Source organism: Vicugna pacos, chromosome 35, assembly GCF_048564905.1.
Source record: "Vicugna pacos chromosome 35, VicPac4, whole genome shotgun sequence".
NCBI lineage: Eukaryota > Metazoa > Chordata > Mammalia > Artiodactyla > Camelidae > Vicugna > Vicugna pacos.
The window spans coordinates 20739583-20753018 of NC_133021.1; the positions used below are offsets into that span (position 1 = coordinate 20739583).

Genomic DNA, 13436 nt, shown 5'->3' on the forward strand with positions numbered 1-13436 from the left:
TTCCCTGCTTTGCCTTGTGTGGTAACTTATGTGAGTATCCAGTTACATTAGTGATCAACCTATAGGCGGAGCTTCCTGAAGTCACTGATGAAGACGTCTTGTGTCTGCATAAATCCCTGTGGCCTCAGATCGTCTAGACATGTGCTAAATAAATAATCAGCCTCTACTGGCATATTTGGTTTAACATTCTTCAAAGTCAAGACTTGAAAGATAAAATTACAGATTCAATGTCTCCGTGAGGAAAGAAGCCTCCCTAACCAAAATCTAACGTTACCCTGAAATTTTTTGCTCGGCGGTCACAGTCATGGCTTTTTTTTTTCCCCGTGCAGATGATCAATTCTAACGAATATGGTGTAAGAGAAATCGGTAAAGCAGCTACTGTAAATCTGTATTTGGGTATCAGTAATTCTATCTTAAATCTGGCACATTCGTAGTGATTTACAGCTATTTTGTTAATTTTCACAGGAAATGTCTCACGTTTTTTTTCCCCCAACCGTGTGAAACAGTCAGGCATTATAATCTCCACTTTTTACAGAGGAACACAGGAAGCATCTGAGTCTCCTGGAGATTAAGTTCTGAAAAATCACTTAGTTCAGACCTGGCAAAGGTGAGAGTCACACCCAAACCCTCCCTTTCCAAATCCTGTGCTGATAACCCCCGGTTTCTCTCAGTATGAAATGTCAATTTAGAAAAGAAGGTGAGTGGAAAACTAAGACTATCACAATTAAACGTTCTGCTTAGCATTTTCATTCTAAGGACTAAGAAATACGAGAAATTAAATTGGAAATCTCCTGAGCTGGGGAGTGCTGCGGTATCCATATATACAAAGATATGAAAACATACTGACTAATGAGAATGTGAATCTTTAAAAGATCAATAGACTTACTAAAAGTTCTTCCAGAGGGAAAATATCTGAATATTTCAGAGTAGGGAATACAGAATTCAAGCTGGATGGAAAGAATCAGAGAGGCTTGTGACTTGACCAAAGCACTTCAAGTTAGCAGCAAGGCCGGGACTAGAACCGTGGCTTCTGACTTGGTCTTCAGTTTTTCCTTCACCGTATCATAGAAAGTACTTTCCACCATGAGCAGTTACAGTGCAACCCACAATTATACCCCAGTTATAATTCTATAGCAATGCATGGGGCTAAGTAAGGCTTAACTTTCAGAGTCTCTGATAAACGGCAAACTTTCATTAGAACCACTGGAACTGCTTGGTGAAAACCTACCCTCGACTTACTTGAATCAGAATTTCTGGGTGGGGTCCTGATACCTGAATTTGTGATGAGAAAAGCCCACTCAAGTTCCTGACGAACACTAGAGTTTGGGAACACTGCTCCACAGGTTTAAAGTTTTCCAATAAGGATACCCCTCTCCATTCATTTCCTCTAAAGAAATACTCATTTGCCCTTCTAGTAATCATTTCGTGACTTCTCGCTCCTAGATGCCTCTTGTGGACTCATTCCAGGATGATTGATGAAAAACAGTACTAAACACCCACTGTTGGGTAGGTAGGAGCTCTGAGCTGGGAATGAGGAGGTTGGGAGAACCCACTTTTTAATCTACTATAGATGTGGTTCTGATGCCCCCTAACCGCTTCCCCAAACATCTGTAAAGCTCTTTTCTTAGCAAAACATATATACAGTCCACCATGGTTCTAGCATAGCTCCAAATGGAATGTTACCAGCCACACCATGTGCAGTTCATCTGGGGCATTTCTGAGAGCTAGTCCAGAAATGGTAAAACAAATGGACTTGATGTTTGGACTGGATTGTTTGGATTTGGCTTCTAAACCAACTGGCTGTGTATTCTTGGGAGGATAAATTCAATCCTGGACTTCAACTTCCCTCGTTTGAAAAATAAGGTAATTGGGCTAGATTCGTGTTCTGAACTTTCTGACACACCATAAACATACGCTTACATCAATCAGGCACACGCACAGAAAATTCAAACAGGTTTCATGAAGTGACGCCAAACTTTGCATGATAAGTTCTGATATTTTCCAGTCTATTCTTTTTTGTTCTATTCCCTACTTTTAAAAAATGTACGTAGCAATCTAATAAGATAATTTCATGACCCACTAAGGAGTCACGACTGTCTCAGTGTCTGGAAAACACTGGACTTGGTGTTACACAAGTTTTCATCTAATATTAAAGTAGAAAAATGAGTAAAGTACATTTCTCTATTTTTTCTTATCCCTTTAAAGTCCCCTCTTGGCAGGATTATATTCATGTAGATGCAGCAGATGTTAACAGAAAATGAAATTGCAGTTTAAATTACTAAAGCTAACTAATCAATTATATTCTCTCAGAATTCAAATATTTTGTACTCTAAATTAGCAAACACTTAAAAGCTAGTTTCATAATAAGTTACTAAGAAATTCTGAAGAGTTTCTACCCAGGAACATTTTCTTGTTAGTTCTTTGTTTCCACTTCCCCAGGCACATCTGGATGAAGTCAGAAACAGAGATGAGGGAGGGAGTCAAAGTAATGACCAGGAGCCGATCTGTTTCCTCCCAAACACATATTTAGGGGCTGACATCATATCCCCACAGTATGAACTACAGATGGAAAAGTAACTGGATGCAAGTCAGAAAACCTAACCTTTATCAGATGAAGACGGGAAAGACTTCAGCAGAGAAACTCACACCTGTTGTGCTGAGGGACTAAAAATCAACAACCAAGTACTGTCATGATTGCTCTAAAAATAACTTTTGCTAGAGCAATCCAATAGGGTGAAGGCCAGTAATTGAGCTTCCCTTGACCCTCTTCCATGATATGTTTTGTTCTGCAGAAAATATCAAAAATAAGATGACAACTGGAAAAGAAGCACCCAACACCTCCCTGTTTCTGGGTGGGCAGCTCACTCAGACTGCAGGGCTAGCCCACTGCCTGGCTGTCATCTGCCCAAGCCCTGCATCAGTCTCCTGAGTCCGGTCCCTACCTGCGCAGTCCTGCAGGGGTGCCCTCAACCATTCATGAGAGCCAATCACCCACGTCCTCATCTACAGGAAACCGAGACAGGCTCCAAAATGCTAAGTTGAGGGTGCCATAAGGCTTCCTGGGTCCAGCCGTCCGACTGCTATTTAGAATATTTGACAGCGGAGGTCAGACCGATGACATCATCCAGCAAAAGGGAGGCACATGGCGACCAGCCAGGCTCAGCCCTGGGACGGAAAGCAAACACTCCCTGGTCTGTGATTTCAGCCCCTGTCTGGACCAAACAGAGCCACAGTAGTGATTACCTCCCAGGGAGGCAGATTGGAGCATCTTTAGCATTTGCCGCCTCAGAATCCTCTTCTCTTCTATCTCCTGTCTTGTCCTGTGTTCTCTTTGGTGGTCAGTTTCCGTCCAGCTTGATTTTTTCCTTTTTTCACAACCTACTTCTATTTTCCCTGTATCTTTTCTTTCTGAATTAAAATTTAACACCCCCCCACTAGAGCACTCCTATTGCACTCGGGTCTTACTGCACTAGATATATTGCCTGACAAGCTAGTGTGCTATCAGCAGAGCTGCATTAGTCATTGCAGAAATATTATTGCATTTGTTACAAAGATTTCCACAATATTTTAGGAGGCCCCACCCACATCATATGTTATCTGAGTTACAGCTAGTTTATTCATGCAGCAAATTAAACTGGTATTCATAGTTGATTAGAGCCAAAAGACATCTCAAAGATCATCAAATCCAATCCTTTAATTTTACAGATGAAGAAACTATGGCCCAGAGAGTTCAACTGATGTGCTCCAAATCCTACTCTAATATTCAGTTGTGACTTGGGCCAAACATACGAGACAGATGAAACCACAGGAGTATGAAAAAATGTGCGCATACTATAATTTCTTGAGAAGGCAGTTCTGGTTACTGGATGTTAAAAATCTGAACGAAGTCCAGTGACTATGTCAATCGCATAACATAAGTTATTGTATTTTCTGGAGATTTAATTTCCCAGGTGCTGGAGCTGAATAATGGACTGTCTCTGAGAGTGGGGCCCACCAGAGAGAAAGACGTATGATTTTTTTTCACACTCAGGGTTCTGGAGAAAACTAAAGGCATGTTTCCAAAACACAGAACTCGAGCTATCACAGAGAACAGCCTGAAATGAAGAACAGAGGCCAGCCACTCTGAGAAGAAATAAACAGGAAATTGGTAGGGACTCCAAGTGGAAGATTAATTTACCTTTTACTTTTTTTTTTTTTAATGGAGTGGGGGCTTTAAAAAATGAGTACCTGGGGATTTCTGGATGCAAGACTGTGTCAGAGGGCGCAACTCTGGCACAGGGGAAGGCTGTCAGGTTGTCCTGAAGGGAACGTCTGAGAATTGCATGCTTCTGGAACAATCCAAAGGTGTGAAACGCTTGAGAAGCCCGATCACCCCCGTATGCTTACAATGGGTAGTATTTTGGTTCATGAAATATTTTTCTAAATAGTAATGCGAAAGGAAAACCCAGACTCTTTAAAAAGGTATACATCCCAGGGAGGAACGTGAGTCTAAGGAAACATGACACTCTCGTAAACCCCACAGGCTTTGGGGCTGGGGGGCATCTCTGGTTAAAGTCTGACCTTCAAGACCCTGCTGCCAAAGGGTGTCTGTTTCCCACACTGCATTTGCAGAGAGCAACATCATGATGAGAATTAAGCAATGGGAAAAATACAATAAAAGGGATATATGCTGAAAAGGATCGGTTTCATTAGGTCAAATTTAGAAATGTATATTTTGGTAAGAAAGCTTTCCTTTTCTGCCGTAGAATTGCACGTAGTAGTTTCTTATTCTCATCTGTTGTTGTCCCTTTTCCAGTTTCATAAAATAAGTGTTCAGTCTCTTCAGTAACTTTCAATTTGGATAGAATTTGAATCTCACAGAAAAGTTGCAAGAAAAAGCTCCCCAATTCCTTTTACCCAGATTTACTACATGTTTATGTTTGGCTCCCATTGCCTTCTTGCTCCTAAGAGCATAGTCTCTTACAAAACCACAGTGCAATTACCAAGATTAGAAAATTTGCCACTGATAAAATACTCTTATCTAGGCATTACTCTATATTTGATATGCAGGCACTGAAGTCATTGCATTTCATTCTAAATGCATTATGTCCATTACATTCATTACGTTCCCACAGATTTCGCCATGAAGTGTTCTCATAGCTTATTTTGTAATGGAGCAAACGAAACCAAGCATATAATGCTGTTCTGTTACCTGACGATGTATCAATTGCTTCATAGTCTATTAAAAAGCCTTCATAAGCAAGGTCAGAGTCAGCCACAAATAGAAGCCTCAATGAGTTGGTACCACTGGTAAGAGAGGGTGGGATGGATTTTCCACAATACCTATTTAAAACAAAGAAAGAACACAGGTTAAAAACTTTTAGTACACTGAAATGATGGACCAAAAATTAGCACGTGTAAAAACAATAATAATAATATCCCCTATTAACCTTAAAAATCAAATATATTTCAAGCACAAAACATTTACAAAGTTCCTAAAGATCAGCCAATTGATGATTACCTCCTTTAAATAGTTTTGTGGGTGTGTGCCTAACTATGTGATTTGTCCTATAAAAGAAGCTTAATGAAGTTAGAAATGACAAGCTATAGCAGGTGACCATATAGCATATTAATGAACATATTAACAGAAATGTAATGAACACACTTACACAATAAAGGGAAACCATGTATTATAAACTCATAGAGTCAGCTCACTCCCTTAGAGGTTTTATGACTTTGAGTGGATCACTCAACCTCTATGCCTCAGTTTTCCCATCTGTAAAATGGGGATGATGACTACCAACTTCATAGAGTTGCTTTGAGAATTTTATGAGTTAATACACTGTATATACACTAGAACAGTGCCTGGAATATTAAGCCTTGTATAGGTGGAATCTATCGCCTTTAAATCACGGTCCTATGCAGAGGTAGAGTCTGATTACTAAACCATGTCAAGGTTTTGCTGAAGAAAGTGATTTTACTCAGAATAACTACTCTAGTTAGGCTAAAAGTTTAACTGTAATAAAAGACATTATGTCATGAGATTTCATCTAGAGACACATTTGTAAGAATGACTAAGAAATAGAAATCTCAATTCAAAGGGCATGTGATAAAAGCAACCTAGTGGAATGATAGGCAAAAAAAAAAAAAAAGAAAGAAAGAAACCAAAATAAGAGGGAGAATTAAATATGGGAAATGGATGAGTTAATTTCTGAGGAAGAAAAAAATTTGGTGTATAATATAATTTAAGTCTTTAAAATAATTTAATATTTTGATTAAAACAAAGGGAGATGAATTAATTAATATTTTAAATGTCTCTCTACATGCCCAGCTCTGCCAAATTTGGACAAGATCATTGTAGTCTACGTCACTCAGCAAAGATTATATATTTTCAGTGATTATGAGTCAAGTACGATAAAAAAAAGAAAAAGAAAAAGAAAAAGAAAGAAATCTGAAAACTGAAAGATTAGGACAAGAAAGCAAAAAGTAAAGAAGAAGAAACAACTAGGAGAAAAAAATAAGTTTAAGGAAATAATGGGTAAAGTAAAAATTCTTTAAAAAATGGATGAGGGAAAAGAAATTGAAATGCAAAAAGAAGAAATAAAAAAAGAAATAAGGAGATTTCTATTTCCAGCAAAGAGGTAATAACAGGGACTGGACTTACATAATCTTGTATAAGAAACAGCTGAAAATCTGGACAGAATATATAAAACAATGGCTCTCAAGACATTGGATATGAAGCAGGGAAGGACAATGACTCTTCAGAGACAGCAGACAAGTGAGTTTCAAAGCAGAACTGTAAATGATCAAACTGTTTCCAAGTAACTCAACTGCATTCCAAAAAAAAGCTTAAGAATACTTATAGCAATACAATGTCCAGTGCACAAACCCAAAATTGAAAATGTCTGGCATCCTACTAAGCATGAAAAGAAGGACAACGTATAACCTATAATGAGAAGAAACATTAATCATTCAAAGCATAGCAAGAAATGACACAAAGACTGAATTAGCAGACAAAGACACCAAAATAGTTTTAACTGTACCTCACCAATTTAAGAAGCTAGAAGAAAAAAACAAAAAAACAAAAAAACGTGTAAAGACATGGAAGATATAAAACATCACCCAAATTGAATTTCTAGAAATGAAAACTACAATGTCTAAGGTAAAAAATGCATTTGGTAGGATTAACGGCAGAATGCACACTGTAAAAGAAAAGATGATTGCACTTGAATACAGAGTAACAGAAACTTTCCAAAATGAAATGCACAGAAAACAAGGACTCAAAAAGCAAATGAACAAAGTATTGATGAGTTGTGGGACAACAGCCAATGGCCTAAGATACATGTAATCTGAGTCCCAAGTGGAGGGGAAACAGAAAAAGCATTTCAAGAACTGACAACCAAAACTGTTTCAAATTTCTTAAAACTATAAACCCTCAGATCCAAGGAGCTCAACAAAATATGCTGAGAAAAGCCAGATGAAAAATGAGTACATACAGAATGATTCCACTTTTATGCAATCTCAGAACACGTGAACTAATTTACAGTGATAGAAAGCAGCTGAGTGGCTTCCCAGACGAGGATAAGGGTAGAAGTGAGGAATTGTAACAGGCAGGAAGAAGGCTTGGGGGTAATGCACATGTGCATTAGCTTGATTTTGGTGACGCCTTCATGGGTATATCCATATATCAGACTTAACTACTATTGGCGAAGGCTACAGAGTAGCGAGTCATGATGTAGAAATGGTCATTGAGAAGTGTGTTGACCTCATCTGGTTTTTATAACACAACATGGTGGATTTTAACATCCTTCACTGAAGCAGGCATGCAAGAAAGCAAGTTTTTATGTTAAAAAGACAAAAACGAAATAGTATCACCTCCCAAGAGATGTGTCAGACTCAGAGTCATAAATTTCCAGATAATCCTTGGTGCAATTGTAATGAAACTCCAGATGAAATTCCCTGAATATGAGGTGAATCAAGTGACTAGGTTGAACTAGTATATGCCAGGTACAGTTGACACCATGCGGGTAGATATTTGGATGGCCAGGACTTTGAATGCTTCCTGTTGACTCTGTAAGAACTTGTCCACATGCTGTTAAAATAAAAATAATAATGATTATTACAACAAGGAACTAACATGCTACCTGGAATGCCAACTAAAATAATCTGATCATAACCTCTTAATAGGTCAAAAAGAAAAATGTTCCTTCTATGCCATTTAAGGTAACCTAGTTTTCCCCTTACTAATACATCAATTAATATGAGCTGATTAGGAGATATATTCTTTTCTTTACCTTTGAGTCTGCTTTAAAAGTTTTACAGTGTAGATGACCAAACATCTACAATGTCAATTCATTTTCTATAATCATTTATTTCTATTGTTCACTTCTCTGATACAAGCCCAAAAGGCAAAGTTGAGGAGTCAGTCTCTTACCCAAAGCTTCAGTACTAAATCTGGCCATGAAACCACGATTTTCAGCAGAAGAGCTTTTCACAAATATGACATGAAGAAAATTGTACACAGATGTTACAAGTGACGGTACGTCTGTGCCACAATACTTCTTATTTTCAGAAGAACCCAAAATGGAACTGCTACCAATCTAAGCAAAAAACAAACAAACAAACAAACAAACAAAAAACACCCACATTTTTTTAAATGTATTTTGTGAGATATTTATTTTGGAAAACTGCATCAAAAATTTTTTTTTCAAAAATGTTTTATTAATATGGTAAAAATCCATTTTAGAATATTTTAAGCACCCCAAAAGAAACTCCATACTCACTGGCAGTTATCCCCCATTCACCTCAAACCCTGGTTCCATGAAGCCACTAATCCATTTTCTGTTTCTACAGATTGCCTCTTCTAGACATTTCAAATAAATAGAATCATACAATATGCGTTCTTTGTGCCTAGCTTCTTTCACTTAGCATAACATCTTCGAGGTTCGTCCATGTTGTAGTGTGTGTCACTACTTCATCTCTTTTTAATGCCATATAGCATTCTGTTGCAGGGATACATCACATTTCATGAATCCATTTATCAGTTGATGGGCATTTAGGTTGTTTCCACTTTCTGGCTACTATGAGTAACAAGCATAGTCATTCATGTACAAATGTTTGTGTAGATACATATTTTTTTCATTTCCCTTGGGTACACACTTAGAAGTGGAATTGATGGATCAAATGATAACTCTATGTTTAACTATTTGAGGAACTGCCAATTGTTTTCCAAAGCAGCTATACCTTTTAAATGCTCACCAGCAGGCTTTAAGTGTAAAAGGGTTCCAATTTCAACACTTGTTATTATCTGACTCCTTGATTACAGTCATTCTAGTGGGTGTGAAATAACATTTTATTGTGGTTTGATTTGTATTTCCCTGATGATTAGTGATGTTAAGACTATTTTTCATGTGCTTATTAACTAGTTGTATATCTTCTTTAAGGAAATATATATTCATATTCTTCACCCACTTAAAAAAATTAGATTAGTTGGGTTAATTTTTGGGAAGTCCAATTTTTCTTTTGTTGTGTTTTTTGTGTCATAACTAAGAAGGCTTTGGCTAACCCAAGGTCAAAAAACTTTGTTTTCTTTAAACGTTTCACTGTGTTAGCGCCTACATTTAGGTCTATGATCCATTTTGAGTTAATTTTTGTATATGGTGTAAGGAAGGGTTCCAGTTGCATAATTCTGTATGTGCATATTCAGCAGTATTTGTTGAAAAAAATATTTTTCTTATTGAAATGTCCTGGCACCCTTTTCAAAAATCAATTGTTCATAAAGGTATGAATTTATTTCTGAATTTTCAATTCTGTTCCATTGCTCTATATTTTTTGTTTTGATTATTATAGTCTTGTTCTGAGTTTTAAAATCATAATTGGGAATCCTCCAATGGTGTTCTTTTTAAAGAATGCTTCCAGTTACCCCAGTTCCCTTGCATTTCCACTAGAATTTTACAATCAGCTTGTGAATGTCTACAGAAGTGCCAGCTGGGATTTTCATAGGGACTGAACTGGATCCTTAGATAAATTTCAGAAATATTGCCATATTAACAACATCATCTTCTAACCCATTCACATGAGCCATCTTTCCACTTATTTAGGTCTAATTTTCTTCATTGATGTTTTGGAGTTTTTGAGTACAAGTTTTACATGTCTTTTTAAAAGATATATTCCTTAATGTTTATTCTTTTCTATGCTATTGGAAATGGAATTCTTTCTTTGATTTCATTTTCAAATTGTTCATTGCTATGAAAAAGAAATGACTTTCATATTCTGATCTTAGATCCTGCAACATGCTGAATTTATTAGTTCTAATAGTTGTGTGTGTTTGTGTATAGATTCTTTATAATTGTCTACATACAAGATCATGTTTTCTGTGAATAGAAGTAAGTTTTATTCCTTTGTTTTCATTCTCGGTGCATTTTACTTCCTTTCTTTGTTTAACTGTTTTATCAAGAATTTCCAGCACAATGCTGAACACAAGTGGTGAGAACGGACACCTTTGTCTTTTTACTGGCCATAGGAGCAAAGCATCAGTGCTTCATCACTAAGGATGATGTTAGCTGTGGGGTTTTGATAGATGTCCTTTATCAGATTAAGGAAGCTCCCTTCTATTCTTGGTTTGTTGAGTGTTTCCATCATGAAAAGGTACTGGACTTTGTCAAATACTTTTCTTACATCTATCGAGGTTATGATGTGTTTTTTTCCCCCTGTATTTTATTTTACACTAATTGATTTTTGGACCTATACCTACCTTGCATTCTTGGGATAAATCCCGCTTGGTCATGGAATAAACTCCTTTTTGCATGCTGCTGATTTCAGTTAGCTAGTGTTTTCTTGAGGATTTTAGCATCTATATTCCTAAGAGATACTGGTCTGTACAAACCAGTTTTGTTTCATGCAACTGATTTGAGGATAACATGACATAATATTTTTAATAATATCCAATCAAATGCAAATGTTCTTACCTCAATATAGTCTGTATCACAGTGGACAGAACTTCCCACTTCAAAGGCAGTGAAGCTGAGGAGGATGACTTGGCTTTGGGGTTGGTGGATGACCCACCTACAGATCTTTTCTCCTGGATACACATTAGGATAAAAGGGAGAGCGAATGACCCCTTCTCCGGTTAATTCTCCTCCACAAGCTGTAAGGATGAAAATGACAGTAGCATTTGTCCAAAGATAAGCGACTGTTGCCTTCAATTTTATTGCAAAGTCTAACTGCATAAAAATATCCCAGAATGTGACACTAGTATTAGAATTTCCCCCTTATCACTGGAAGACATAAAATGACTAAATTATTTCAGGAAATGAAAATGTTACAGTCAGGCAAATTAGACACCTAAAAATTAAGGCATAAGTTTTCTTACCAACTTGATAAACAGCTCTGAAACTAGCTCTTGCAACAGAAGCATCTATTTTAAGTCTCATCCAGATACTATTAGTAATGGACTTAATGTGAGAGAGGGTTTCATTGCCACAGACTTTTCCAAGCAAGGTTTCATCATCTCGAACCTAAACAGAAAAATAAAATTATCTGTAATCCTAATCAACAAAGTTACCTTGGCCATGGTGGCATTATTTCGAGATAAGAAAATGGAAGATTCAAAATGAGTTATATTCTACTCTGGGTTACATATTCATATTACACTTGAAAGGTAAAGTCAGTGGGTCATTTTCTAGCACAATGCAATAATAGTAAAAATTGATTCAAAAAATCTTAAGCCAAAAAAATCCAAAATCATAAGAAGTTTTAAAATGTTCTCCTAATAACTTCCACAATGTCAAAAAGGAAATAAATTTACAATTTTGCATTATTTAGAAAACGACAAAATATGAGAACATAACATATCAAAATTTGCAAGTTTCGGCCAAGTATGTAATCAAAGAAATTCAAAGACTAAACTGCTTTCATTATTGAAAGAAAGAAAGACAAAGTAGATGAAAGAGAGTAAACTTAAGGAGTCAACTTTAAAAATTGGAAAAAAAAAAGGTACCAAAATGAGAAAAAATAAAATACAAATAAAAGCAAAACCTAATAAAATACAAAAAAGGTAAAATCCGTAAATACATTCAAGAACTGGGTTTTTTGAGGGAGGTTGGGGGAGAGAGATATGAAAAGACATGTCTTTGGCAATAAAGATACAGGAAAATAAAGAAAAGGAACAAAAAATGGAATAAGCATAAATAAATATACAAAACCTAAAAGGACAAAAATGACACAAAGACACAGATACTGAAAAATTTGTTCATTATGATAATTGTACATAGAACAGTATGTTGAATATCTGAAATAGTTATTTCAGAAAAATTCTTAAAATTATTACAAGAAGAAAAATAAAATTTGGGTAGACAATAAGCCATGGATAAAACTGAAAACATTACCAAATAATTACCCCCCCTCAAAAAAACTAGAAACTGCTCTGTCTGGTAAGTTATTTTAAACTTTTAAGGATCAGATAAATCCCATATATAATTTGTTCTAAGGAACCCTCAAACATGGAACGATTCCCAAATAATTTTTCTCAGAACCATCTCACCAAAACCCAACGTGGATAATACAAAAGAAAACTACAGGTAGATCTCACCTATTAATATAGACACAAAAATCCTAAATACAGTTTTGGAAAAATGAATTCACTCCACTGTTTGGCTTACATATCAAATCAAACATGAGGAGAAGAGTAATACAAAAATTGTTTGAGATTATAAATTATTCGTTAAGCTCATCAATAGATCCAAAAAGCTAAACTGCGTATCTCTGCAGATGTCAAACAGTTTGTTAGCGTTCCTATTAATTAGAAACTCTTAGAAAGTCAGGAGCAAAAGAAAATTTCCTTCTTATAATAAAGACCACTTATTTTAAGTCAACAGTCAGTATCTTATAGTGCAATGGCCATGAGCCTGGTCTATGAAGTCACGTAGACTGGGTTCGGTTCCCACCCTTGTCACTTACATAACCTGAACAAGTTACTAAATCTAAGCCTAGCTCAAGGATTTGCTGGAGCCACCAACAGAGGATACAAATATGTGAAATCCTCAGCAACATGCCTAGTACTAGAAAATGTGGGCTCAAGAATAGCTGTTACTCTTGAACTTTTTAAAGGTGAAGCACTAGATGTTTCTCACCCCAATCAGGAATTACTGCATGGATGTACATACTACCCTTGTTATATAGAACTATCTTGGAAGAGCTAGCCATCCAAATATCAATCCATTCCCTCAGCTAACATCATCAAGGCATCAGTAAATGCTAGGACCTCTGCTGGGGACCTCGCTGTGAAAGACAGCCACCGCTCGCAGGAACTCACTACAAGCAAGCACATTTTTTTAAAAAGCATGAAGCATCATGTTTGGGCAAGTGCAGAGTGCTACATTATTACTTAACACAATGGTTCTCAATAGGTACAACAATAGGCATTTTGGAAATTGGTGAAGGCATTTTTCGTTTGTGTT

The 13436-nt window shown here is 36.5% G+C and overlaps 1 protein-coding gene across 1 annotated transcript in view; it reads right to left on the minus strand.

Moving 5' to 3' along the window:
- CUBN (cubilin) overlaps positions 1–13436 on the minus strand; it is a 266340-nt gene that overhangs the window by 203997 nt on the left and 48907 nt on the right. The window contains exons 18-22 of the mRNA XM_072954876.1: positions 11351–11495; positions 10947–11125; positions 8414–8579; positions 7855–8071; positions 5192–5322 (exon numbers count right to left, since the gene is read on the minus strand). Coding sequence (XP_072810977.1) covers positions 5192–5322; positions 7855–8071; positions 8414–8579; positions 10947–11125; positions 11351–11495 — 838 coding nt within the window. The remainder of the gene's footprint in view (positions 1–5191; positions 5323–7854; positions 8072–8413; positions 8580–10946; positions 11126–11350; positions 11496–13436) is intronic.